This window comes from Rasamsonia emersonii (assembly GCF_000968595.1).
Source record: "Rasamsonia emersonii CBS 393.64 chromosome Unknown ctg1118621762203, whole genome shotgun sequence".
In the NCBI taxonomy this organism is placed as follows: domain Eukaryota; kingdom Fungi; phylum Ascomycota; class Eurotiomycetes; order Eurotiales; family Trichocomaceae; genus Rasamsonia; species Rasamsonia emersonii.
Window position 1 is genome coordinate 38,112 of NW_013562612.1, and position 27,468 is coordinate 65,579.

The following is a 27,468-nucleotide window of genomic DNA, read 5'->3' on the forward strand; positions in this document are numbered from 1 at the left end:
TCCTCGTGACACGGAAATATCCCCTTGGAGCGCCGAGTCTGCTGAAATTAGGGCGCGTGGAATCTACTAGATATCATTGGTCCAAATCTTACCGCTTTGGTAAAAAGCGGCAAAACTAAAACACGTCTGCAAATCTGGCCAATAAAAATGCGAGCGGTAAGAAGTCTAGCCAATTATCACAAATAGAAACCGCCGCTAATTTGAACAAGAACGCAGTGCTCAAGGGAATATTACGCGGCTATTACACACCCGATACCAAATATAATACACGACGTCACCAATTGGGTAGGAGACAGTGTACGGAGTAAACCGATCGGAAAACCTCTCACTGTCGCCCCAACATTCCAGCTCCCTTCTCTTTCGCACCACTACGCTCCTTTTTTTGCCAGTACTGTCCAATGCGATAAATCAATTCAGCTATCGACGCAAAAGCCACCATATGTATGTCGGCCGGGGGTGAGCGCCTAAAAGATGAAGTACGTCTCAGCTAACATCAGCGCTTCCAAACCAGATGATTTGACAGAGCTGACGAACTACTTCCCAGGGCACGAGGACGCAGGTCGTCATCGCTGGAGGCATAGCTGGCCTTGTCTCGCGGTATGATCATTATCCGTCTCCTCTCCCCCTTATAATTGTTTCGCAATTGGCGATGCTGACGGAAAGAATCGACTCGCAACAGTTTCTGCATTGCGCCTCTTGACGTCGTGAAGATCCGACTACAGCTGCAGATCCACTCGCTTTCAGATCCGACCTCGCACCATGGAATCAAAGGCCCGATCTATAAGGGGACGCTCCGGACAATGAGGGCCATCGTTCGGGAGGAAGGTCTCACGGTATGTGTTGTTAGGAGTTGCTACTTTTCCTGCCCGCAGGGAGGGGAAGCATGGAATGTTGACTCGTCATAATCGCAAAACGACAGGCACTTTGGAAAGGGAACATCTCCGCCGAACTCCTTTATGTCTGCTACGGCGGCGCCCAATTCGTGACCTATCGCACTACGACCCAGGCCCTTTCGCGTCTGCCGCACCGTCTTCCTCCGTTGGTGGAATCCTTCGTCTCGGGCGCGGTGGCAGGCGGCATCGCTACAGCTGCCACATACCCGTTCGACCTCCTCCGCACTCGCTTCGCCGCCCAGGGGAACGATAGGATCTACGCGTCCTTGCTGTCGTCTATCCGGGACATCGCCAAGCAGGAAGGGCCCACGGGTTTCTTCCGCGGCTGCTCTGCCGCCGTCACCCAGATCGTGCCCTACATGGGCCTCTTCTTCGCGACGTACGAGACGCTCCGCGTGCCCCTGGGCCAGTTCGACAATCTCCCATTCGGCTCGGGCGATGCAGTCGCGGGTATGGTAGCCAGCGTGCTGTCCAAGACCGGCGTCTTCCCGCTGGACCTGGTGCGGAAGCGTCTGCAGGTTCAAGGCCCGACCCGATCGCGATACGTGCACACGAACATCCCCGAGTACCATGGGGTCTTACGGACGATAGTGACCATCTTACAAGCACAAGGAATGCGTGGGCTGTATCGGGGTCTGACCGTCAGTTTAGTCAAAGCAGCACCGGCCAGCGCCGTGACTATGTGGACGTATGAGAGGGCTCTCAAGATCTTGCGGGAGTTGGAACTCGGCAAATAGACTGGAATAGACTACGGAGTAGACAGGGGGATCTGTGGCGTTAGATAGGGTTATTTGCGTTTTTTTTTTCTATTTTGATATAGAGTCATTATCCCAGCGATGGGAACTTATTATTAATTTATTATTAATCCTAGCGAACAGGAAGGATCGAATAATAAGACAATTTATGCTCTTTTTCCTTTTTTTTATTAATCAAACTCGACTAATAATTGTCTTTGTTCAATCTGTCATCAAAGCTGTATTTCGGGTAAAAAAAAGAAACCAACAATCGCTTATTGGGTAGTAACAAAGGGGGTTGTCTCAAGAAGCACAAAAGAGAGAAGGGTGAGATATGTGCGGAATATACGAGTCTGTCAAGGGACCAGACTCCGAGGGGGGACAATATGGGACAGAGAAAACTAGACAGGTGGAATCACATCGATTAAGAGTCGGTCGTTTCTTAGTATTCAGCACCCTCCTCGCCCTCCGCCTCGATACTGTCGCTGGCAACCTCCTCATAGTCCTTCTCGAGCGCAGCAAGGTCCTCACGAGCCTCAGAGAACTCACCCTCCTCCATACCTTCGCCGACGTACCAGTGCACGAAAGCGCGTTTCGAGTACATGAGGTCGAACTTGTGGTCCAGGCGGCTCCACGCCTCGGCAATGGCGGTGGTGTTGGACAGCATGCTGACGGAGCGGTCGACGGGAGCGAGCTCGCCGCCAGGAACGCGCACTGGCTTCTGGTAGTTGATACCAAGCTTGAAACCAGTCGGGCACCACTCGACCAGGTTGAAGGAGGCCTTGGCCTTGACGGAGGCGACGGCAGCAGTGCAGTCACGAGGAACGACGTCTCCACGGTAGAGGAGAGCCACCGCCATGTACTTGCCGTTGCGAGGATCGCAAACAACCATCTGGTTGTTGGGCTCAAAGCCTAGAAGAACGAGTTAGGTACGTCGCGGAGTATAGGGCATTAGGAATACGTACACTGGTAGGTCAGGTCGTGAACCTTGAAGCTCTCGTGCGAGCTCCGGTTGCTGGAAACAACTGGGGCGTAAGAGATCAAGGGGTAGTGGATACGCGGGTACGGGACCAGGTTGGTCTGGAATTCGTTCAGATCAACGTTCAGGGCACCGTCAAATCGGAGACTCGAGGTGATCGAGCTGACGACCTGGGCGATCAGGCGGTTCAGGTGCTCGTAGCTGGGACGAGGAATGTCGAGGTTGCGACGGCAGATGTCGTACACGGCCTCGTTGTCAACCAGGAAGGTGCAGTCAGAGTTCTCAATGGTGCTGTGCGTCGACAGGACGGCGTTGTAGGGCTCAACAACCGCGGTCGAAACACGAGGCGCCGGGTAGACGGAGAACTCGAGCTTGGACTTCTTGCCATAGTCGGTCGACAGACGCTCAAGCAGGAGCGCACCGAAACCAGAACCAGTACCACCACCGAAGGAGTGGAAGATCAGGAAACCTTGGAGAGAGGAGCAGTTGTCTAGACCTTCATTAGCGAAAAATTCCTCATGACAGGATGATGACTTGACATACCAGCGACACGACGAATGCGGTCAATGACAGTGTCGACCAGCTCCTTTCCGATGGTGTAGTGACCACGAGCATCTATATCCCATCAGCATTGCTTCAGACCAGTCCTTGGCGGTTTGCTTCATACAGTTGTTGGCAGCATCCTCCTTGCCGCTGATCAGCATCTCCGGGTGGAAGAGCTGGCGGTAGGTACCGGTGCGGATCTCATCAATGGGCTACGGTAGTCAGCGACGTGGTTCCTCCTTGCTCTTTCGGCGTCCATGCACAGTACGCACCGAGGGGTCGAGATCGACGAAGATAGAGCGGGGCACATATTTGCCGCTGGCAGTCTCGGTGAAGAAAGTCTCGTAGGAGCCGGGCTCGCCAATGTCGGTGGCATCGGGGTCGATACGACCGTCTGCCTTGAGGCCGTGCTCCAGCAAGTACCTATGATGAGACGGGCTCAGTATCAATTCGGAGGAGGCAGCAAAAGAGAAAAGCGGTGAGGACATACAGCTCCCAGGCGCTGTTACCCAGCTGGGTACCAGCCTGGCCGATGTGAAGGTGGCAGACCTGAACAAAACATGTCAGCTAATGGGCCAGACGAGGGACAGAAGCAGCGTTGTGGCCGACGGCCTCAGCGGTCAGGCAGGGCGCGCGGTGTGGTGGGATTCAGGGGAAAACAAGAACGGGCGGGGAGTAAATAAAGAGCGAGCCGGGCGCGTACCTCGCCTCTCATGTTGAAGGATCAGCACAGGACGTTGGGAAGCAGAAATCGAAGCAAGACAGATGTTGAGAGAGCAGCCTGACACGAAATACAGGCAGACCCGGGCGGACAGGTGGAAAGGAGGGTGGACACTGGGCGCTGGGAGAAAGAAGAGGTCGAAGATCCCACACGCGGAGGGGACGAACGCTGGCGGCCGGGCGTGGTAGCGCGGTGGAGGGCGCTAACCCGTCTGGGCGCGCGAGTTGGCAGGCCCAGCTGCTCTTTCTGCCGCAGCCAATCAGCGCGCGCCCCCGTGCCCCTGGACCAGTGTGCAGTCGCTCTGTCCGCGGATCGCCTCAGGCACGCCCGACTGCGCCAGAGAAGAAAGTGAATGTGATTAATATGCAGATACGAGTCAATTCTGCAGTCTTTTATTCTTGTTCTTATTTCCTGCTGCGTGTGGTCGCTGCTTGAATGGCTGGGCTCCCGAGTGCGGGGGCTTTTTGTGCGCTGACAAAGCAGGTGCCGGTGGATTCGCGATGGTCCCTGCGGTGTGTTGGCGACAGGCGACCAGCTAACCGCCTCTTCAGACTACCTCAACTAGCAACCGGTCTACGAGGCATGGACCACATGGCACGGCCCATCGAGAGGACTGGCTTTACAAGACGACTGCAGCAGATATTCAGTACTATTCACCCATTGCTTGCATTTGAAGATGCTAGTCATTCAAGATTGAATCTAGCCGTATGGGACTGCATAACTGCTGTTGAGTATCTAATGCAAATCCAGTGCTGATGTGAAATGTGAAATAGGACAGTTGTCCTGCTGCTATCTGCCCGTTGTAGCTTCTTCCCATCTCTTCGTTTATTCTTCGCGATCCAGCCAGTTAGGAAACTAGATCACGTGCAGGTGACTCCCATCATTTGATTTACTATCTTAGCATTCGAAACGACTCGACATTTTTTTTCTCGTCTTTTGACTTTCGAAATTCTCACTTGTCTCAAGTTTGTAATGAGACATGCAGAGAGAGACAGTCAAATGAATTTCTATCTATACTAGGACGGATTTATCTAATCGTAGGTAGGCATTTTCATTAGTTTTTTTTTCTATCTGATAAGTCACGTTACCTAGGCATGTCTTAGCTTGACCCTATGCTCCAAAGCCCAGCGAGAAGGCCTGAAAAGCCTCCACGGGACGACGAGTACGACGTATTCACATTCTATTTGCTCAAATATATTATTTATCAGTTTTAGTGTACAGTACATGCTAGCAGGGCTCCAAACAAGAGCATACGAAATTTGTTTGGCTCTCATGAGAGAATCCACAATCCAGAAGATCTGTGAGATTGCAACAGCAAAGAACGGTAGATAGATCATTGGGTGTCGATATAGAAAGGCAGAGTTATTCTGAAGTGGAAGAACCTGGAGAAAAGAGTGACGACCCAAACTTGATACAAATTATATGGAACCTTTTTTCTCTTCCTTCTTTTTAAGTAGAGACAGCAATATTGACAAAAAAAAGTTACGATATGAAGGTGACATAGACAAATCCAAAAACTGGTCCATGAAGGAGAAATGGGTCACTACGGCGGTCGTGTCCTCCTTACCGTTATATATCGCCTGTCTTGTCCTTGACGAATTTTAGAGATTGAGAGAGAGTTGGTCCTTTTAATATTTACTCTAGTCTATATTGTTAGTCCTCTCTTATTTGGGCCTACCTTATGAATTTTCAGCAGGTTTATGCCCTACAATTTGGCAACTTCTTCTACCCAGTATAAAACTTTGGATGTAGGTTTGATTAGAAAAAAAGCTAGGATAATTATATCTTGTTTCCTGAGTGGAATTTGAGGGAGTACTTCCCTCAGCATGAGCGATGGAATGTTGAGATGAGAGTTTATGGACAATTTCGTCTGGTTTGCATCTTTCATTCCTTTCTTTATTCATCAGGGCATCTCTTCGAAGTTCTTCCTGTTCGATACAGACAACGTAATACTATACGATAGGAGTCTTTCTATCGAACTTACTCTGCTCTTCTCGGATAGGGGGGGAAAGTATTTAAATAGAATTAATTTTATCAGTGTTTGAAGAAATGCTTCCTTTAGATAGCCACAGGGGAATAGATTCGGATATCTGAAAAGATCTACGTTAAATCGTTGACTTGATTCTCGAAATATAGCTTGCGAATGAATCGCATCGAGAGAAAGTAATCTCCCAAGAAGATCATCCCAAGTGATATACTGGTTGCACGATTATTTTGGCAAAATTCTAACAAATAAATATAATAAATAGAGAAGCAAGCAAATATCGAGTTCTATAGATAACTACCAACACATTTGAAAACTTACAAGAGGTATTGAACTCCGACTGATAATGGCAAGTAAACCTGACGACATTTAGGGGGAGCACACCCGATCTTGAAAATTGCAACTGGCAAATATCTTCTCCAACAGGGGATCATACAAGTCACCGAACTGGGTGGAGATGTCGGCCGCGCAGACTTTGATCCATCTAGGAAATTTGCGCCCGAATTTTCGTTTCAATGCTGTCATTCTAATATTGTCCTCACCCAATGTTGTCCTCACCCATTCCTTTGCTGTGTCACCATCGTCACGAACGGTACTAGCCTCGGTCAGTATTTCAGCTTCATATTCAGCATCATTTTTGTTGTCATCCTCTTCCTTTTCTTCAATGTTCTGTCCATTCAGGTAACTGACGATCAGATACCAAGCCAATGCTGATGCGAAACTGTTGGATGCAGACAAACCATTCAGCCAGAGAAGCCTGATAGTGGAAGTAGGTTTGCAGGGGCAATTCTCTGAATTGACGTCACAATGCCATGAGAGGTCCGCATAGTATTTATACGTGGGGAACCAGATCATCGACTCCAGGCTGTCCTCATTTGTAGTCAGGCATGTTGTGTTGGAAGATGGTGAATCGTCTGGATGATATAGATGGATATCAGTTTAGCATGCCCGCTGAGAATTGATAGATAAACTTCAAAAAGTCCTTGCCCTCAATAAATATAGAGAGAATACTAAAGCATAACCTCCTCCACCCCTGTCCCTGCAACGTCAGATCCTCTACCCACCTAATCTCAATTACATCTCGTAGTACTGCGCTGAGCGACCCCTCCACTCAGTAATGTTTATCCAGGGACGCCAACGATTCCTCAATCAGACTATTCAAGCTTGTAAGAGAGAGCTGCCACCGCCGTTCATTTCCATAGGCTGCACATCGATGACCTAGGAAGCCCTTACAGCTGAAGGGCGCAGACCGGACGAGGAGGAGGACATAGCAGTAAGATTATTTATTTATGTCTCCGAGCTCTGTATCTGACGACAAGACAGAAGAAGAAAGTGATGAAAATTTCTGACGATTTGGAAGAGGATGTTGAAGAATTTCGCGACGCTTACAGGAATGCACCTCCCCACGTTCAATAGGCTCGTGTTCACGCTCACCATGATCAAGTTTGTCATAAATGAGACTGTGGAGAAACCATACCCGCGAGTCGATAAGGATAGAGTTGGTAGGTAGGTAGACGGGTAGTCACGAATGGGGTATGTTCTTACCCAAGGTGTTTCAGATATAGGCATAGGAATGACAGTATATGCCTACATAATCATTTGAGATTTTATCGTCGACAAGCCTTACAAGTCTGCACTTCGCTAAACTGGTTTGGAGAGAAAATACCTGGTCGACGCCGGACTCTCTTCTCTCCAGGTGGGCTTCCTGCCTATACATTTGTTTTATTCTTGCCATAATGGTTCTTGCCATATCCTTTGCTAATATGTAGTACACTTACCTGATTTCTGCAATTGCTCTGCTTAAGCGGTTCTTCACCAAAAAATTACTTTCCATTATAATAAAGGGAATAATGTTGAAGCACATTCAAAGGATGCAGCAGATGCCGTCTTCTACTCATGTCGCTTGTAATCTCGTGTTTGTCTTGTCTAGTTGAGCTTTAGGTACTTTGAATAATGGTATCATGTAACGCTACTGGGGTGAAATAGGGAGAAATGTCCTCTGTATCTCTCCACCTCCATGCGGACTGTACTGAGTAGATATAGATCAGTTGGTGTATACAGCTCAGCCAAATGAGTGCATAACGAGAAATGATTGGAAGATGTTTGCGGCAACCGCGCGGGTGGCTTGGGCCCGTGGCGCGCCTTCCAAGATTAACAAACAGTATTATTATAACGGATCAGGAAGGAGACTGCATGACTCCTTTTTATTTTGGAAGGAACGACCTCTACGGCTTTCCCTAACGGGAACATCCGCAGAGCACTGAAGACAAGCAGGACATCAGACAGTGACAGACACTTAGGGGAGTCATAATTGCCAAATCATGGGGTGGCGTACACCTACCCAGGTAGGTACCTGATTATAACTTTCAATCCAATCAGAGAAATCAACACTTGATTGCTTAGTGAAGGTTTGTGCAGAACGTTATTACATAAACACTCTCTCATAGTTATGCCGTCGGCCCGTCGGCAATGGTCAGGGCACCCCAAGTCGAGACGGTAAGATAGGGAGCCTGGAATGCGGGCGGAGCTTGTGGAGGACAGAGTGATTGGGCTACGGAATTGCCGATGGAGGTCAACCAGACGTTGAAAAAAAAATTCTCCATGCAAAGGGATCCAACATCCTTCAGAGTTTAGACGTGCATCGACGGTGCCCGTTCGGTCCACCGCCTAGGCTCCCAATCAGCCAATTTTTATCTCCTTACGCCCTCGGAATCGGACAGATTCCCCCACTTGGGCCTGTCTTGACCAAAGCTCCAGGATTATCCTTGCCATGCTGCCGATCTTAGGTCCGCCTTCTGGCCACTGGCGGCTTGGAGACGGGGCCCCTCCGGAGTCGAGATCTCAGAAGCGAGCAACGATGCTTGATGCGCAGAATAGCCAGCGTCGAGCTACTTGAAGTGCTGCTGCGCTTGCACTCCTTTCCCTCTTTTTGTACCCGTGCGATGTTTTCAGTCTTTGTCACTACTTTTCTTTTCTTTTGCCTGTCAATCTTTAGCAGAACCCGCAGTCCAGCAGCAGACTGGCCACTTTCGTTATCGCTACCTGAGAGTCGCCTATCGCCGCTACTGTACCCTCGGAGAGTTTGATCCTACAATTGGACACGGCCGGGGAAATATTCCTATTCCAATTGCTGTTCCGTTCAGCGCGATTCTCATCCTCATATTATTGAGAGGGTGCTTCACTGGCCTGGTGCCAGAATGTCGACTCCGATCGAAGAGATCCCCGAGCCCACGTATCACGTCGAACATCAGGGCCCCCGTCGCTCGTTGGATGAAGACAGCTCTGTCCACAATGACACCACGGAGGCTGGCCGAAATACCTTGAATGTCGATACCTCCCACGCCGATCCATCAGTGCGGCCTGAACCTTCCCCATCTCGAGCTCGCGAACATGCGACGCGACTGGAGGACGACTTGGCCGTGCTGGAAGCGGAGCGCGTGGTCTCCAACTCGCAGCGGAGCGAAGAGAAGAGCGAGAAGGCATCTTTGCATAAATCTCGCTCCCATCGGTCGGAACCGGTCGATGAGTTCGATGCGGCTACCAATCCGTTGCACGAGAAGGCGGCCATCTACAAACCGCCTGAGAATCCAAGCACGAGCTTGGCAAAGATTGTGAAGAAAATCCACAGCTCGAGCTTTCTAGTCCGCTACTTCACTTATATTGTCCCTGTCGTCTTGATTCTGCTCATTCCCCTCTTGCTCGGGGCGCTGAAGTATAAGGATGCCAGCGTGGGCGGGGTTCAGTTGTTGTGGTTTTCGATCTGGCTGGAGATCGTTTGGTTGACACTGTGGGCAGGAAGAGTATGCGACACCTCCAAAAGATAATAATTTCTGATCGATGGACTGGCTAACTCGGGATAACATAGATTGTCGCCAAGTGCATCCCGGCTCCGTTGGGAATAATCATGTCGTTGTTCACCAACAACTCGAAGAAATGGCGGGACTTGGGTAAACAGCTGGAGCTGCCGGCCACGCTCTTTTTCTGGTGGCTGGGTGTGGAGATTTCATTCCTGCCAACCATGATAAATCACCATGTCGATGGCGATCGTACGACCCGCGACTGGGAGGTGACGGTGAACAAGATCATTGTGTCGGTGTTCGTCGGGACTATTCTCAACCTGGTCGAAAAGATCATCATCCAGTTGATTGCCATCAGCTTCCACACACGAACTTATGCGGACCGCATCGAGATCAACAAATTTCAGATCGGCAGTTTGACCAAGCTCTACGCGTATTCACGGCAGAAGATTTCGATGAAAGACGAGGAATTCGAGGAAAAAGGAAATGGCCGCCAATCGGGGACGAAAACCCCTCGCCAGTATGCCACTGCCGCCACCAGGGTCGCCAGGAGCGCTCTGAACAAGGTCGGCGATGTGGCCGGTGCGGTTGCCGGTGACTTTACCGGAAGAACGATCACCAAGCGCAACGACCCATACCAGGTAGTCCTTACCCTGCTCAACACGACATCTGGCAGCCAGGTCCTGGCGCGCCGATTGTACCGCACTTTCGTCCGGGATGGCTTCGATACAGTCTTTTCCGGTGATCTCAAGGCCGCGTTCGACAACAACGAGGAGGCAGATGCGGCGTTCGCCATGTTCGACAAGGATATGAACGGGGACATCTCGATGGAAGAACTGGAGGCTGTATGTGTGGAAATTGGGCGCGAGCGGAAATCGATTACGGCGTCTCTGAAGGACTTGGACTCAGTCGTTTCCAAGCTGGATGATGTCCTGTTCTTCATCGTCCTCGTCATCACCATACTGGTCTTCCTCTCGCTGATCTCGACATCCGCGGCCGGCGTCCTGACGTCGGCGGGCTCCACCATTCTTGCGCTCTCCTGGCTCTTTTCGGCGACGGCCCAAGAGTTCCTCCAGTCCGTCGTCTTTGTCTTTGTCAAGCATCCGTTCGACGTCGGAGATCGGGTTACCATTTATGGAAACACAGGTGATAATCTGACGGGAGATGACTACTACGTCAAAGAGATCTCACTCCTGTACACGGAATTCAAGAAGATGCAAGGCCACGTCGTTCAGGCCCCGAACAGCTATCTCAACACGCTCTTCATTCTCAACCAGCGCCGCTCGGGAGGACTGGCGGAAGCGGTACCGATCGTGATCAAATTCGGGACCACCATGGAACAGATCGAGGCCCTTCGTCAGCGACTACTCGAATTCGTCCGGACGGAAAAGCGCGAGTACCAGCCCAACATTCTCACCGAGCTGCGAACCGTCACAGAAGCGTACTCGATCACCTTGAACGTGGTGTTCTTTTACAAATCCAACTGGCAGAACGAGGGGCTCCGGCTGCAACGCCGCAACAAATTCATCTGTATGCTCATGCTCACCATGATGGAGCTTGGTATTGAGGGACCACGCCGGAACCTCCAGGGTTCGCATGTCGATTTCCCGTTCCACGTCAGCTACCATGGCATGCCACCCACTTACTCGGCTGCCACCACGGACAACAGCGACCTTTCTCGTCCGCACACTGTGCCGACTCCTATCCCCGAAGAGCGCACCAGCCTGCCGGAAAACTCAGCCGTCAGCAGTGGCAGCGGCCTTGGACTCCGCGCGTCGCACTCGATCCTGCGCAAGGGCTCCACTGTCGCCGCGGCTCGGGCCCGTGGCGAGTCTGTCTCCCGACCCAACCGGCACGTCGACTTCTCTCTGGGCATGTCGGGCGTTTTATCGGACGATATCATGGGCGATGTGTTCGATGACAGAAAACAGTCGCGACTCGCGGAAGCCGTGCAGAACGCCAACCGAGAAGCCGCAGAGCGACGGATGCGGGAAGAGGAGACAGCATCGCGTGCCAGCTCAACGGCGTCTCCTTGCGTGCGCGGCGGTCTGACAGACAGGCGTTCGTCGTTCGAGTCGCGGACTTCCAATGCGACAGGACGACCGAGCTTTTCGTCTTCGATCCGTCAGAACCGATTCTTGGGGCGGTTAGGCTCGCAGTACAGGGCGCGGAACCCAGAGCAGGAAGATCAGGACCTGGAACAAGGACAGCAGCAACCACAAGACCGCATCGATGGACGAGGCGGAAATCCACAAGCCACTGTTAATGACGACAATGACGTATCTCGACTTTGATAGTGAGCGATCTAACGTCTGGCGGCCATCTGAGTTATATATCTTGCTCTGTTATTGCCCGAATAATAGCACATACCATGCATCTACACCTGCCATCTGATCTTACCTGATCTATCTACTGTCGTCAATGTTGTACTGTACATACATACTGTACATACATACCCCTAATCGCGTCGATTTGTCAGCCTGGCCTGACCTGACTGAAGCATATGGGTGGCATTTTGTTTATTTCGTCCATTTATTTACGTGCATCTAATTGGCATATATCCATCTGTAGATTTTGGATTACTTTTTTTTCCCCCTTTTCTCATTATTCAAAAGTGGTTGATTCAATCGATCATTATGTATGCATGTATGCATTGCATATACTACTACTATACTAGTATTACTGTACATACATGTTCAGGATTGTATGCACAGAGTACATGCGGAATGTACATACTGTACTGTATGTACAAGAAAAAATATGTCTGCATATGCAGGTAACAACAGTACTATACATAGACATAGACATATGTACTGTACAGTAAGGCTAACTAAATAACTAAATAACTAACCATCTCCTCCTCCTTCCCTTCCATTCTTTCTTTTCTTTCCCTCCTTTCATTTTTTGATTTCAATTGAATTCATCTCATCTCTTCACATCCATCCATTCATTCACATTCATTCATTGAAATTGAAGAAAATCGATACTTATTTGACAATGCTTGCTTGCTTTCTTGCTTGCTCAATCCACATTGCATTGCATTGACATGCATACATACCCTTAGGTTAAAAAAAAGTCGAGTCAAATGACGAGAAGAAAACCTGAACACCTCGCCCTTCTCGCCATATACACGCCTTCAAAGGATAAAAGGAGAAAAACAGAGAAGTATCAACAAAAACAGGTAGATATGCGGGGAAACAACAACGCCCAACCAAAAAGAAAAAAAAAAAGGAATAACAAAAGCAGATAATGAATCAAATGCCAGACAGAAGACAGAACTCCGGCTAATAATCGTCAAGATGAACAAAAAAAAAGAAGTTGAGACATTCAAAGCGGAAAGGTCTTCTTTTTTTCCCCTCTGCCTTCTTTCTTCTCTTCCGTTTTTCGCCTTTCGCCTTTCGCTCTGACTCTCGGCCCAAACAAACAAAAAAAAAACAAAAGCTTGGAACTTAGCAGCAGCAGTAATGCTAGTAGTAGTGGCAGTAGTAATGGTACTAAGTAATGATATAATAATGACAATAATCGAGGTAGAAATAGAAGAGTCAAAGTTGGAGTCAAAGTCAGTCGGAGTTGGAGAAAGAGAAGAAAAGAGACAGGTCCGTCTAGCCAGGAATCAATCAATTAATCAATCAATTAATCGGATCGATCAATGGCTACTATCATCATGAACTTGATGAAAAAAAAAATCATTGTCAAGACAAGACAAGAGAAGAACTAAACGTTTGTCTGTTTGTTCGTTCGTTTCGTTTCGTTTCGTTTCTTGCTCTTCTCCAATGACTATGATCCTTCCTTCCATCCAGCATAACTTTACAAGACATGCCTATCGCATCCTCCAAGGAAAGATTGTCGACCGGTACTCTGCTGCGCGCTCGCGTCCCTTTTCCATCGGGCGCGGCGTCGACTCATCGTCCATCTCGGCGGAAGACGATGGCGTGGTAGAGGTCGGCGCGGGCTTGGGAGTGGCGTCCGCGTCACCATTCTCGTCTTCAGCCGCCAGCAGGTCGTTCTCGTTCTCGTTCTCGGCACGCTCTGTAATGCCGGGAGAATAATCGGCCTCGCTAGGTTGCGCGGCAGACGGTTCGACTACGTCTTCGACTGGACCGCTATCTTTAGGAGACGGTGTCGTGATTTCAGGAGTCTTCAATGCAGGGACAACAGTCTGCTGAGGATCGGTCGGAGACTGAATATCCGTCTCCTGGTCCAAAGGCAAAGGAGCCGGACACTCCGGATGTTCAAGCTGAGGCTGGGTTGATTCAGGTACCTCCAATGGTCCAGGTCCGTCATCATCTTGTTTCGTCTCGCCGGGAGAAATGTTCTCGTCCGGGATCTGAAGCGCTTCCAGCTTTTGTTCAATCTCGGAAGTGCTTGTACCGCCAGTCTCTCCCGCGTTGTCAGCAGTCACGCTTTGGTCTGTCGACTCCTTCTCTTTCTTGAGCAGCTCCTCGCTGCCGCTGACGACACTTCCGCGACTATTAGTCCTCATCATTTCAGTGCCCAGCTTCGAACTCGACCGAGGCCCCTTCGTCGTCTGCGAACTACGGATTCGCAGTTGGAGGCTCCCGAGCTCCTCATCTTCATCGTCCCCAGACTCCGCACATTCGTGCAGCCTCTTCTCCAGGGACTCTCGCTTGGTACGGATGGCTTCGCTGGACCGTTGCTTGCGGGGTGTGACCAGTCCAGGAACGCCAGAAGTAGGCGGCGCCGAAACTGTGTGCTGTAACTGAGGCAAAGTGATGGGACTAGGATTGGCTTTCGGATCAGCAACCCCAGCCGCGGCCGCTGCGTCTTCTGAGATCCCCAATCCTCCTGGACTAGTGCCCCATTCGTCAGTATGGCGACTGATGATGACAGGAACCTCCTCCGGCTTGACAGAGTCCACATCGGTAAAGTAACTGCTTCCGATGGAATCTTCACGACTGGAGCCCCGATAAGAGCTGGACGGCATCTGCGGGAAGCCTGATGATGTCGAACTGGGACTGTCCTCAGCACGTCCAAGTGCTTGGCGCACCACCGATGGAGGTATCGACAGAGGCTGCGGCGGAATGTCGTCCTTCGACGGAGGCTTCCATTGACAGAATTTGCCCAGCGCGTCGATCAGCTTGGTCAGAGTGGGAGGCTTCTCAATGAGCGCATCGAAATAGTGAGTCTCCGGGAGGTCCTTGAGATAACCAGTGACGGCGATGATGGGAGTGTGCTTGTTGGCACTTCTTGTCTCCCGCACCATCCGTGCCACGTCCGCCCCGTTGATCTGAGGGAGTCTGAATTCGGTCATGATAATATCAAACTGGACCTCACTCAAAGCGTACCGGATCGCCTCGGACCCGTTGACCGCAGTTATCGTACGACAACGGAGCTTCTCGAAGAGTCGTTCCATCACGATCCTCGAAACTGGATGATCTTCACAGATGAGAACATCAAGCGGCCGGAAGAACGGGCCTTCTGGCATATTGATTTGAGAAAGCCGTCGAGAACTTTGACGCCGCCTCTGCACCTTGAGAAGGGCCTTTGTGCGGGGATCTTCGTTGTCAGAAGACGACGGAGATATGTCGAACAACTGGCTTCGGCGTTTATGGTGACCTGGAATGTATGGCTCCTTCACACTCTGCACGTCACTCTCCTGAGAGCCAATGGTCTGGGACCTCGCACGCGTTGTGACCCCGCCCTGACGATTGCCAGAGGCTGTTTTGCTGTCCGGGGACTGTGCCGGAACTCTAGCGGGCTTATTTGGAGATGGTGCCGAGGATGCGAGTTTGATGCTCGTCGTCATGCGAGAAGGATCACCAGCTTTTTCCGTGGGTATAGGTCCACTAGACTGGTGAGACTGTGTCGAAGAAGAGCCAGACGTCTTTCTCCGTTCGTGATTCTGCCCAGTGCTGAATTGCACCAGCAACGGCGACGATGGCTGCGATGGCCGACTCGGGGATGAGGAGTTTGCCTGACTCAGGCTGGATGGCGAAGCCGGTCGATTGTTGCCCTTGTTTTGAGAAAGGGTGCGTTGAAGCGGTATAGGAAGAAGAGGACTGCCCTCCAGAGAAGGCCCTGAGCTCGTCGGCGGCGTTGGCGCAGCTGCCGACGTGATGGCTCTTTGTTGCGCTTGCATAGCTTCCTGTCGCAACCGCTGGATAACGTCCTTGTTGGCTTTTTCCAACATGGGGAGATTCTTGAAGTTGAAATTTCCAAAATCATCAGCTAAGACGGGCTCGCTCAGCCGTCTGCTGCGTGAATCCCGGACATGGGGGGGTATGTGCAATGGCATCAGCCCCCGCTTGAGGGAATTCACCTGAGAACGGACCTTGGAGAGCGCGTCATGTGGACGGTCTGGATAGTCCCCTGTCGACATCGGATATTGAGGGGACAACTGATCCTCAAGATCTTCCTGAAACGATTGAAGCGTTGCGCCACGAGCATCGAAATATTCGGTATCTTCAGGATTCTCAGTGTTCGGCACGAACTGCGCCTGGTCTTCCAGCAAGGTATCCCAGTTGATGTCCGCAAACCATGGATGGCTGCGGATCTCAGCTCCTCCATTGGGAAATTTCTCCTCAGCATTGGCGCCAAGGCGTTTTTCAGGATCGATCGTCATCAGCTTGTTCATCAAGTCGATCGCTTCGGGAGAAACCATCTCTTCAGCACCTTCAGGCCAGTTGATTCGTCTGTTCAAGATATTATCGAAGACCTCATCTGGGGTGTCGGCGTTGAAAGGAGGATATCCGTACAGAAATTCAAATAGGATACAACCCAATGACCACCAATCGCTCATCTCGTCCTGTCCCGAGCCATTGATCGTCTCAGGAGCAAGATAATCAGGCGTACCAACGAATCGTCTGTTATTGTCTTCGGGGTCGAACAACGCCATCGGAGGAGGCAGCATCGACTGCTGGGGCGGGGTGCCGTATTGAGTGGAAGAGTGACTGATAGTCTGATGTAATGGCACAAGGTGGGGAGAGTCGCCTCCTTCGCTTGGGGCTTCCTCTTCTGCCGTACTGCTCCGCGGCGCCAGGGACAAGGGTGCTGGGGTTTCGCCTCCTTCGTTGAGGGAGAAATTCCGAAACATGGCATTCAAAGTATCGCTACCCCCACTGTCACTCCGGTACCCAGATGCGCGTCTCGAGTTTTCACGGCCGGAAGTGGGCTGGTTGAGACTGAAGTACGAAGGTTGGTTGTAGCTCCCCGCAGTGTCCGGGGTGATGATAGGGGTCGAGCTAGGTGACTGACCGCCCTGAAGATCGAAGGATGCAGAGCGCGACGAGGCGAGGGACGTGCCCTTGGGAAACTGGCCCTGCTTGAGAAGATCAGGGGCAGGTTCGTTGGGATTCTTCAACACGCGTTTCTGACGACCAACGAGACCCATCCGAGACAGTCCAAAGTCGGTCAGTTTGAGGTGTCCTTTCTGATCGATGAGGAGATTATCGGGCTTGAGATCACGATGGACTATTCCTCGGCTGTGGAGATGTTCAACCCCCAGAACAACTTCGGCGATGTATTTCTTTGCCCAATCTTCGGGAAGTCCTCCAAGGACCTTGACGAGAGAAGCGCAGTCCCCGCCGTTCAAATATTCCATCACCAGATAAAGATAGTCTTTGCTGGAGAACGTCCAATACAACTTGGCGACGAAGTCGCTCTCCCCCTGCCACATCATGATGGCTCGTTCCGCCTTCACATTTGTCACCTGATTCTTTGCAACCATATCCGCCTTCTTGAGAACCTTGATGGCGAAATACTCCCCGGTAATCTTCTTTTTCGCGAGATAAACACTCCCAAAAGCCCCCTTGCTGATTGGCTTGATGACTTCGAAATCCTTGATGGAAGTGGGTGCGGGGCGGGGCTGAGGCTGGCTGACCGAGGACAAACGCGGTGAAAGTGGCGGCTTAGCAACATCGGAGGATGTTGCGGACGACTGTCGGCGATGATGATAGTGGAGGTGGTGATGCTGCGGTAAGCTATGGGCCGCACCCTCGTTTGAAGACTGTAATGGAGACATGCTCGGAGAGGGCAGAGTCTCTCCGCTAGGAAGGCGAGGCTTAGACAGCCGCAGAGGGGATGGAGGAGCCGGCCCCCGAGCAGGGGACGGTTGGCGTCGCGGAGAGCTCGACAAGCCCGGTAGGATGAGACTCTTTCGCTTCTTTCCTCTGGAACTGGCTTTGCGCGAGAGACCCTTATCGGAGGAGGGAGAATCTGTCCGCATCCCCCCCGTGAAGACCGACGAGGGCACGCTGCTGCTATCACTGTTCTCACCCGCATCGCTCTCAGCAAGCAGGGAACCCCGTTTTGATGGCTGAGACGTGCCCAGAAGACCAGTGACGCTTTTATGGGACCGTGGCGTGGGACACTCCATTGGGCTGGCCGATCGAGTCGACACGGCGACGGACGAACCCCCTCGCGGTGATTGAGACATTGACGAGGGATCTGATGAAGTTCGTGCCACCCCTTCAATCGACGTATCTTGAGATGCAGGAGCCGCCGTAATCTGAGAGGAGTCCTGCTGTTCCCCCTCGACATCCTCCTCCAGCAAATCTTCATCCCCATAGGACGAGGACGAATCGCTGAGCTCGCCAGCGGCAATGCGTTCAGCCTTGCTCAAAGCAGCATCGATGCATTCCTCTACCATAACTGTGTACTCAACGCGGAGCCGTTCCGCATATTCGACAATTCTGCGATGTCGAATGACCGCGTCGACTTTGGCTTTTGCGAGCTGCTCCGTATCTGCAGATAAGGCGGCCAGGCCCTGCTCTTGGTCGAGAGTATTGCTGCTGGGTGACTGCCACTGCAGAACCTGAGAGATGCGGGACTCCGACTGCGGCGACAAGGTTCGAAGATCCTCGCCGTTGTCCGCACGAGTCTCCTTTAGCGCCGGGGTGCTGATCTCCAACGCCGTGTCGCAGAGATCCAGAATCAACTCGACGATACGGGCGAGGGGTCGGCGCACGGCGAAGGAGCGACCTCGTCCGTGTCCAAAGCCGGAGGTCGACGGCTCCCTGGATCGAGGCGGCGTAGCCGGAGACGAACTGGCGGTAGAAGTCGGTCCCGATGATGCAGGAGACGGTCCGATGGGCAGGCCTTTGTATTCCGGCTGGGGCAATGAAGGGTCAGATTGGGGTCGCCCCTGACGGGCTTCAAGAGCGTCCAGGACCTTGACGATCGCATGCCGATGCTCCTCGAGGTTCTCCTGTGCGATCTGGACGTCCATTTCCGCCCGATGTTCCTGCAAACAAAGCTCCGAATGCTTCTCGAACCACCAGGGAGTGATCTGGCGCTCGCAGATGCGACAGAGGACTGGAGCAGGCATCTGCTGCTTCGCCGCGATAGGATCGCTGGCCCCCATCTCCGCCAGTTTGGTCAAGTGATTCGCCAGGACCTCTGCTCCGACTCCCAAGGATTCCACAAGTAAAGGAGGAAGATCAATAGTCACTTCCTTTGGCGGTGTTGACGGCCGCAGCATCCACATTGTCTAATCAAACCAGTGTCAGCAAGCCCAGTCCCTGAAAATCAAGTAATCCAATGCAACTTACATGACCTTCTCCATCGGCTGAACGATCATACACCATGATCCCTTGGGCTTCCATGTTGAGGATATCGGCCTGTCTGTCTTGGCTATCCTCCTCTGGCGGTGCCTGTTTCTCATTTTCATTCTCGCCGATTGGGTGATCACTGTCGCGCGGATGTTGCTCTGGAGGATATTTCAGCACCGAGTCGGGGCCCATGCGGACTGCAAAGCGGATAAAGCGGCTGTGCGAGCCGTCCTCTTTCATCGACTCAACGGCATCGTGGAAGGCGGTCTTGTTGGTGAGCAGGACGTCGGAGATGGCCTTTCCTTCGACGGACTCTGGGGTAGAGCCCACGACCTGCTTCCAGGATGGGCTCACCCACTTGATGCGGCCGTCGAGACCCAGGTCAAGGATGACATTCAACGTCTGCTCCGCAGCCTCCCGAAGGTCGTCACGTTCTGCCCGCATGTCATCGCTGAAGGAGCGTTCCATCGACACCCTCCGGGATTCTGAACCACGGGCCTCCTGCCTCAAGGCCGTGACAGCCGGAGGGGCGAGGAATCGGGGCGGTTCACCGTCATTGGCCGCCATGCTTGTGGTGCCTTGTAGAGGCGAGGGTAAATTCGACGCCAGGTGCCCTCGCAGGAGGACACCTGATCACAGGTCGCCAGGAGGTTGGAGGAGATTCGTAGAGCCTGAGAGGTACCAAGCAAAGCCGGACCGTCTGCCAGGCAGAGCGGGTGCCCGTGAGCAGGTTATGGCTTTGCCGGCAGCATCAGCAGGCCATGGCGGGGGAAGGATGAGAGGGGGCCGTTCAAGTCGACAATCTCACTGCACAGCGGAGAGGCAAAGCGAGGGCCACACGCCCTCAACGAAAGACGGTGCTCGCGTTGTCAAGGCAGGAGAATTTGGACGTGACGGGGAATCGGTGGGTAGAGAGCTGTCGAGTCGAGGACGTACGTCAGTATCCCGACGTGACTCGTCGCTGGCCGGGCGGTGGGGAGCGGAGGCGAGGTGGAGCGCTCACTAAGCAGGCGAGAAGGCGAACGAGGCGAGCCCACCTCAGGGACAATTAATGCTCAGGGCAAAGGCATGCACGGGGAGGATAGCAGCATGGACAGCAAGATTGTCGACAGAAATAAAGAAGAGCGCGCGACGAGGGACGGAGCGGGACGAGGGTTGGAGATCCGACTCACGAGACTAGCGGAGGCCACGGGCTCGACGGCCGGTTAGTGAGGACAAGAACGACACGAGCCAATGACGCTGGGACTGGAGCGTATCTGATGAAGAGAGACTCAGATCAGCTACGGAGCCTACGGTCTCTACGACGACAACTGTCATGCCTGGAACAGCATTGACGGCCGTGCGTTTGCTGGTCGGAAGGCTGGGTCCGATGACATAATTCAGCGCATCCAGCAGATCAACGAGATGGAGCTGGACAGTAGTTCCTACAGCAGTTGCGTCTCCAGTGCAAGCCAGCCGTGGTGCACGTTGAGAACTCGAGGCTATCCCTTGCCTCAGGCTGAATCTTCCATTATTACTGATACAGCCAGCCATCATGTGATCCTGGCCACGGCGGAGGAATTGCTCCGGCGCGCGGCATCCGTTATATCAGCACTCGTGTCCAGCATCATGCTCCAGCGGTGTAGATGCGCAGTCGATGTCGTACAAATAGCTTTTTTCCCCTGGTCGACAGGCTAACTACGTGTACGGAGTACGGACTATAAGGTTGTGGAGTCCAGGGCAGTGGTGTGCGTGCCTGGTCGTCAGTCTCAGCGACAAACTCGGTCAATAGTACCGAACAAGAACCGCAGCCCTGTATTTATTTCCCCACTAACTTAAGACCAGCGTTCTAGCAGCAAATCATCGCTGAAGTCCTGACGCAGTCGATGCAGATGGCCTGATTCTGCTGTCGTATCCCTCCATCCTTGGCCCGTTTTTCTGGTTTCCCCTCCTCCTCCCCCTTCATACCTGCTGGGATTCCGCATAAGCGGTAGCCCAACAACGCCAGTAGAGCGACTCTCCAGCCAAAGAGATCGCAGACGTGCCGTTCTGGCCTTACGCCACCGGCTTGTCTTGGACAGCCGGGCTCTATATTAAGTTTCGCTCTTCTCGAAGCATCTTCTCGATTGACCCCTGTCATGGAGGAATTCGAAGAGCAGCACGAGACCGGTTTACCTCAGCACTTTGACTTTTCTAGCCTAACACGAGGGCGAGGAATTTTTCACTTTTACTGTTCTTTTTTGGTTAAAAAGAAATCATTTCACATACGGAGCACGTAATAGAGATAGTTAAAATGCCAGCCTCGTGTGATCTTTGTGCCCTCCCACCATCAGTTTACCTGCCAACCGGCAAAAGTCAGGGAACTAGGTAGTTTACTACTGAATTTCTTTTTTTTTTATATGACAACCAACCACAAACGACAATTCTCGTAATTAACTCATTTCATCCATTAATATTATTCATTCATGGAGGGCGTGCTATCTACCCCATTAGTTAGTTGTACGCCAGTTTAGTTGGCAATTAACTCTCCCAAATTGCGGGGAAAATATAGTTCAGATTTGAACCGGCCACCCACGCGCGCACACACACAGCACATCCTTTATCCTCTCTCTCTCTCTCTGTCATTCTGCAGATGCGGTAGGACTGGTATGTGGCCAAATCCCGCCTTCAATCCTGGTACTTAACCCTATTCCATCCTTGCACTCTCCTGCAGCCGTTGTATGTGCATCTCCCAGTCCAGTAGGAAGGAAGTATGTACAGTACAGTATGTATATAGTAGCGAGTATTAATTCCTACGTACATAGCAGGCAAGAGATCACCGTTTCTTTCTTGGCCTACCTACATGCATAACCGACTTGCCAGCTGACATGGAGAACACTAGACTCCTAGCATGTACTGTATGTCCTGTACAAGAAGAGATTTGCATCCCATGACCTTTCCGCTCCTCGAGCCGTCTCTTGTCTTTTTAACTCTCGAGTAGTAGCCAACTACACGCCAGTAACTATATTCTTAATACGTTCTAGCCCAGCCAGCTAGCTAGCTGCATATGTAGCCACCCAGCCATCATCCATCCCGCTAGACTAGGGTTGAGTGTACTGTATGTATGTACGTTCCCCCTCTTGGTCAGGATTGAAATTTCCCGGGAAAATAATTTCCTCTCTTTTTCTTTCGTCTATCCATTTCAGCGGGGTGAAAAAAAAGAAAAAAAAGAGAGAACGTGGGGGTTAGTTATGCACATGTAGTATTAGTATACTGATTGCCATTGTCCTTCTTATCTTTACCTGGAAAAGTAGTTCCATACGATACTGTACCTATAGTAGCTACCTGCATAGGTATATGTACCCAAGGTAATAGCAGGGTTAATTAACCTCCATCTTTACCACCTGACACCTGACTTCCCAAGTTCCCCCTTGTCTATGTAGTACTGATAATAATTAATAGCTTAATAAACGTTAAATAACAACCAATAAATAAGGTTTTTATACTGCTCTACTGCTCGATTTGTCTATTCGTACGTCATGGCTGTCTGCGTGTCTTCGTATATGGTAATTCGTTTGTTAGGATAATTAAAGCAATTGATTAATTGCATCAATGATATAATATCAAACTATAACTTGTTATCTATGTCCTGGACCATGGATGTATGTGCTGTACATACATACATACTATCTCTGGAGATGAAGTGTCTGGTCTGGTTAAATCGGAGCGTTCGTTTGAGATTTCTATCAGTAAATTCATGAATAGAACTATCAGAGGAATTCTATTCTATCCCTGCAAACACCGGCGAAAGTCACTCATGACAGAAAAAGACAACGTCTAATATGGAAACGACAGAAACCCTCGATGCCTCTCATGCAATGAAGAATGCTAAGGAAAATATTAACAATGTCTATACTTCTTATGCTGTGATGGACAACTCCTGTCAAGCCGCCTTGGAGTTGTCCTTCTCCTCGTTCTTCCTTACTCGCAGGTCAGCCAGACACGGAGCGTAGAACAACTTCCCGGAAACGACGCCCTTCACCGTTCCGACGGACACGACGATCCACAGTAATGTGACAGCGACGGAAAAGATCTGTGCAAATGTCAGCTGCGACAGACACTCATTAAGTTACTTAGGTAAGATGATTGATAGACGCACCGTTCCAAGCACCAGGAAGAATCGCGACGGCAACTCCCTCCCCAACTGGCAGGTACTCGTCGCGAAAACGCCCAGCGGGAACGTAAATCCCCACCAGCCAATGTTGAAGGGAAAGTTCCTGCTGTAGGCGATCGATGCAGACGCAAAGAACAGCCACACCAGCCCGAAGGCCCACATGATGAGAGCGACCAGCATGCCAACCGCGTAGAAGATCGAACCTGCATTACCTGACAGAGTCTGTGTCTGGGGGAATATGGCCTGCGCGGCGGCTCCAAGCTTCATGAGTCTGAATACCCAATACGACATGTCAGATTTATTTGGGTCTGGTGGGGGGCTTGACTTTGACTTACCCAAAACCACCTTGACCAAGAGGGCCCAGTGGCAGGAAGACGCTCACGATCATCGCCTTCGGAGGCAATTTGTGCAGCGTCAGCCGCTGGAAGTAGATGACCATCACCATCAATGCCATTGGGATGCCGATCCCCCACAGGATGTAGCTGACGATGATGGTCCACAGCGCATGCTGCGGGTCGGTGAGCATGTCGGCGACAATGGCTCCCGAGGCGGCGGCAACGACGCAGCTGACGACGGGCAGCAGCCAGACGGCTGTCATGGAAGACAGCTGCACCTCGGGCATGTGCATCATTCTGCAGGTGTCAGCGAGGGGTTAAATGGAGAAAATATCACTTCGCAAGACTTTCGTTACGTTAAGGACAGCATACAGAAGAGCAGGAAGAGACAGCGCCGTCATGACCGATATCACAGCATCGAAGATCCACATCCCCCAGGCGAAATTCCTCGTCCACTCGCCCCAGGCCGGAACACACACAAAGCAGAACATGTTGATGATAGTCGCGAAGCCCATGGGAAAGGTGCCGATAAACATCGACTGGACCGGATGGCGGATCATGGCCATGAAGATGTCGGGATAGAGGATGTACCGCATCGCAGTAATGACGCAGGCCGCTGCAAAGAGAACCACATTCAGAACAAAGATGATGATTGAGATCCAGTACAGCCATGAACCATTATAGGGCAAGGTGTTCAGCAGAATGGACACGATTCCTGTGCCCATGGTCACCGAAAACCATCTAGTTTGGTCAAGTTAGCCAGTTATCTTCTTGCAAGGATGAATCCACTGCGAGAAAAAAAAAGGGTATTATTGGCGTGTACATACGATGGCGTAAAATGTCGAACAATCCGTCTCCAGCCAACATCGTGCTGTGTGGGCTCAGCCGTAGAGGAATCATTGTCTTCTTCCATAGTATTTTCCGACATGTTATCAGCTCAATGGCAGAATCAATAGATAGACAGAAGAAAATAGAAAAAATCTCTGCTATTTCCTTCCTTTCTTTTGTCCCGCAATGAAGGACTGGCTGACGATGACCAAAGAATTTCTCCTCCCTTGTTTTTTATATGTAGATCGTCGTCGATACTCCTCCATGAGCATGCAGTCTGACATCAGATATATAATCCATGCTTCTCAATCCACCCACGTGCATTATTGTCATATGTGTCTATGTCATCGACGCCTCTTCTTCTTGTCTTCTTGAATCGGCCGGGAAGAGTATGACTCGATTTGCCTGTAGTAGGTTCTTTTGGCTTTGGCACCTTACCATTTCCGTCCTGCCGGCCGAGTGAGATTTATGTTTGTACCGTACTGTACACCATTAGGTAAGCAGAAAGTTATCCTATCCTGCAGTATAGAAGACTGGTATGTAGATAAGAATATTAATTCTGATTCTTTATTTTTTTATTTTATAAAAAAAAATAAGAGCGACGTAAGTCAATGTTGTCTTTGACGAACTTGAATGTATATTTGTTTCATGGATTACATTGCGGAGTACGTTAAGTACTCCGTAGGTACCTTACCTGTAACCTCCATGACTCAGGTCACGCTATTTTCTTTCGGCCGGCTCCTCTCTCCTCCGCAAGCCGGTGATAGCCGGGAATCCTTTGTGGAGTACTCCGTAATCAATTTCTCTGCATCAGGTATGCTACATAGGTAGCCCATTATGAAGGCTATAAGCAGGGCGCAAAGTGAGGAAGAAGGTATGTAGCAAGACTTTATGAACGATTCATCTGCTAGGTTCAAGGTATGTACTGTACAGACAAGGTACGCGAGTGAGTTGTTTATCTAAATCCTGCGTCGAAAGACCTTAATCAGCCAAGGCAGTCAGTCAGAACAGAACTATCCAGGTTGCTGTGCCAAAGACCCTATGAGTCGGCAGGCTGAGTGTAATCTCTCGTCTTTGCTATCGGTTGATTAACATTATTCTAACATAAGCTATCAAATTATGTACTGTACTGAATATAAATGCTGGAAAGGAATCATGGTAATATCTACAGAAACACTCTTCCCCTGTCCTTCCTGCCTTTTTTTTTCCCCTCTACTGCTCCTTCTTCTCCTTCGTGGCAGCCTTGTTCGCCAACACATAACCTACCGCCCTCGCGAGACCTTCTTCGACAGATACGACAGGCTTATATCCCAGCCTCTCCTTGGCTTTGGCGCATGAGTAATACCGCGTCATGCACGAATAGCGCACCATCCGTCTCGTCAGACGCGGCGTCTTGCCAAGCAATGCGAAAATACCCTCCGTGATTGCGCCCACGACGGTCAAGAAACCCTCCGAAATGACAAAGGCATCTTTCGGCTCGATGATCTTGTCTGTCAGCGCCCATGCCGCTCGCGTCATGTCCCAAAAGTACACTGGCGAGTCGTTGGTGACGTTGAACGCCTCGCCGTCAACGCGCTCATAGTCCAGGGGTGCACCCTGTCCGTTCTCGAAGCGCGCATACGTTGCCAGAAGACGCTCCGCCGCTAGCATGTGAGCATAGGAGACATTGCCCACATATGTAAAGTCGAAGAGATTGTTGTTGTCGCCGACTTGCATGCGAAGCGTAGTGCGAGACGCTTTGGAGGAGTGTTCTAGGATCTTGAACGTAAACGTCGTGTCTCTTTCGCCGTATATGCCCGCTGGACGGATCGCGCACGTCAACATTGAACCGGAAGCGGCACGATTGTATTTGAGGACAAGCTCTTCCGCATCAGCCTGTTGGGAAAGCAAATTCTGTCAGTATCACAACCTCGTCCCAGTGCCACTTGCGAGGGAACCCACCTTCGTCTCGGAATAGTATTCCTTCTGCAACGGGCCCCGGACATAAGGCCATTGCTCGTTCACGTTGATCAAATCACTGTGCGTATCGTGCACCACAGAGCTCGAGCTCGTGTAGACGAAGGCCTTGCACTTCCCGCCCCAGTCACCCTTGGCACCACTGGCGACGTCAAGCAGAGTCTGCGTCCCCTCCACGTTGACCTTGTGGATCAATGGCTTGTTCTCATCCAGCATAAGAGACGCCGTATGAATCACCACCTCCGGCTTCACCTTCCGGAAGACCTCCAGCATCGATTCCGCTGACGTGATATCGCCCTCGTAGTACTCGGCGCCGGGCAGGCGGTTGTGGGTCGTACGCAGATCGACCACGGCGACCTTGGCTGCATACTTGGGATACCGCCCAGTCAGACGAGGGTGGTCGAATCGGGAATCTCCTTCAATCCTGGGAAGAGCAGCGCTGGGATCGTTTTCCGTGGGGAAGTTGAGCAGCTGGTCGACGATATTCGAACCCAGGAAGCCGCAGCCGCCGACCACCAGGACAGTGCCCAGCTCAATCGTACGTTGTTTCGGAGGCATTGGAGGGATGTGGAGGGCTTCTCTATGGCCCCTGTAAAGAAAGGATCAAGGAAGCCTTGCGTAAACGTAGTTGTGAGAGACTGAGCTGGACAAGGTGGCTACTCCAAAAATTCAAAGGGGTCCGTCGTTGCGGAGACGATCGCGGAGCTGGAGCTTAGTCCGGTGGGCCAATGCGGTAGCTAAATGTCCGCCATATGAAAACGATGAATACCTGAAGTACATCCAAAGCCAACTGCAGTCCATCATCTCCATTCTACTCCGTACAGCATGACTTAATCTTTATTGTTGCATTGGTCTTGAAATTTTCCTAAATCATACGATGCAGTTGGGCGTGCTATCAGCACTCGAAAGTAACAGAACAGAGCCGAGTCATCATCTCAGTTGCGTTCAAGAGTGTTTACAATTGCTATCAAGCAAACAATTTTAACAAATTACTGAGTCCCATGCAGGTTGATTTGATGGTGCAATCAAACCAGTCAAATAGTCGTTAGCTGATATT

The 27,468-nt window shown here is 51.2% G+C and overlaps 7 protein-coding genes across 7 annotated transcripts; 2 read left to right on the forward strand and 5 right to left on the reverse strand.

The window, feature by feature from the left end:
- Positions 1 to 147: 147 nt before the first annotated feature.
- Positions 148 to 1,630, forward strand: T310_9721 (Mitochondrial deoxynucleotide carrier protein; the record flags this gene model as incomplete). Its single annotated transcript, XM_013467831.1, has 5 exons — positions 148 to 156; positions 217 to 441; positions 545 to 597; positions 680 to 833; positions 920 to 1,630. The coding sequence occupies 5 exons, from the start codon at positions 148 to 150 to the stop codon at positions 1,628 to 1,630; spliced, it is 1,152 nt and encodes a 383-aa protein (XP_013323285.1).
- A 439-nt stretch (positions 1,631 to 2,069) lies between these two features.
- Positions 2,070 to 3,864, reverse strand: T310_9722 (Tubulin subunit alpha-2; the record flags this gene model as incomplete). The annotated part of the gene is made up of 7 exons (XM_013467832.1): positions 2,070 to 2,539; positions 2,593 to 3,096; positions 3,150 to 3,221; positions 3,274 to 3,361; positions 3,422 to 3,572; positions 3,640 to 3,698; positions 3,853 to 3,864. 7 exons carry the CDS (start codon positions 3,862 to 3,864, stop codon positions 2,070 to 2,072), a joined length of 1,356 nt encoding a protein of 451 aa, XP_013323286.1.
- Positions 3,865 to 5,549: 1,685 nt separating this feature from the next.
- Positions 5,550 to 6,597, reverse strand: T310_9723 (uncharacterized protein; the record flags this gene model as incomplete). Its single annotated transcript, XM_013467833.1, has 5 exons — positions 5,550 to 5,822; positions 5,855 to 6,067; positions 6,176 to 6,194; positions 6,291 to 6,523; positions 6,595 to 6,597. The coding sequence occupies 5 exons, from the start codon at positions 6,595 to 6,597 to the stop codon at positions 5,550 to 5,552; spliced, it is 741 nt and encodes a 246-aa protein (XP_013323287.1).
- A 2,454-nt stretch (positions 6,598 to 9,051) lies between these two features.
- Positions 9,052 to 11,945, forward strand: T310_9724 (Mechanosensitive ion channel family; the record flags this gene model as incomplete). Its single annotated transcript, XM_013467834.1, has 2 exons — positions 9,052 to 9,654; positions 9,720 to 11,945. 2 exons carry the CDS (start codon positions 9,052 to 9,054, stop codon positions 11,943 to 11,945), a joined length of 2,829 nt encoding a protein of 942 aa, XP_013323288.1.
- Positions 11,946 to 13,471: 1,526 nt separating this feature from the next.
- Positions 13,472 to 19,727, reverse strand: T310_9725 (Serine threonine protein kinase; the record flags this gene model as incomplete). Its single annotated transcript, XM_013467835.1, has 2 exons — positions 13,472 to 19,099; positions 19,161 to 19,727. 2 exons carry the CDS (start codon positions 19,725 to 19,727, stop codon positions 13,472 to 13,474), a joined length of 6,195 nt encoding a protein of 2,064 aa, XP_013323289.1.
- Positions 19,728 to 23,061: 3,334 nt separating this feature from the next.
- T310_9726 (Malate permease) lies at positions 23,062 to 24,555 on the reverse strand (the record flags this gene model as incomplete). Its single annotated transcript, XM_013467836.1, has 5 exons — positions 23,062 to 23,211; positions 23,278 to 23,563; positions 23,628 to 23,924; positions 24,000 to 24,368; positions 24,455 to 24,555. 5 exons carry the CDS (start codon positions 24,553 to 24,555, stop codon positions 23,062 to 23,064), a joined length of 1,203 nt encoding a protein of 400 aa, XP_013323290.1.
- Positions 24,556 to 25,667: 1,112 nt separating this feature from the next.
- On the reverse strand, positions 25,668 to 26,969 carry T310_9727 (Sterol-4-alpha-carboxylate 3-dehydrogenase (decarboxylating); the record flags this gene model as incomplete). The annotated part of the gene is made up of 2 exons (XM_013467837.1): positions 25,668 to 26,330; positions 26,397 to 26,969. The coding sequence occupies 2 exons, from the start codon at positions 26,967 to 26,969 to the stop codon at positions 25,668 to 25,670; spliced, it is 1,236 nt and encodes a 411-aa protein (XP_013323291.1).
- Positions 26,970 to 27,468: the final 499 nt, after the last annotated feature.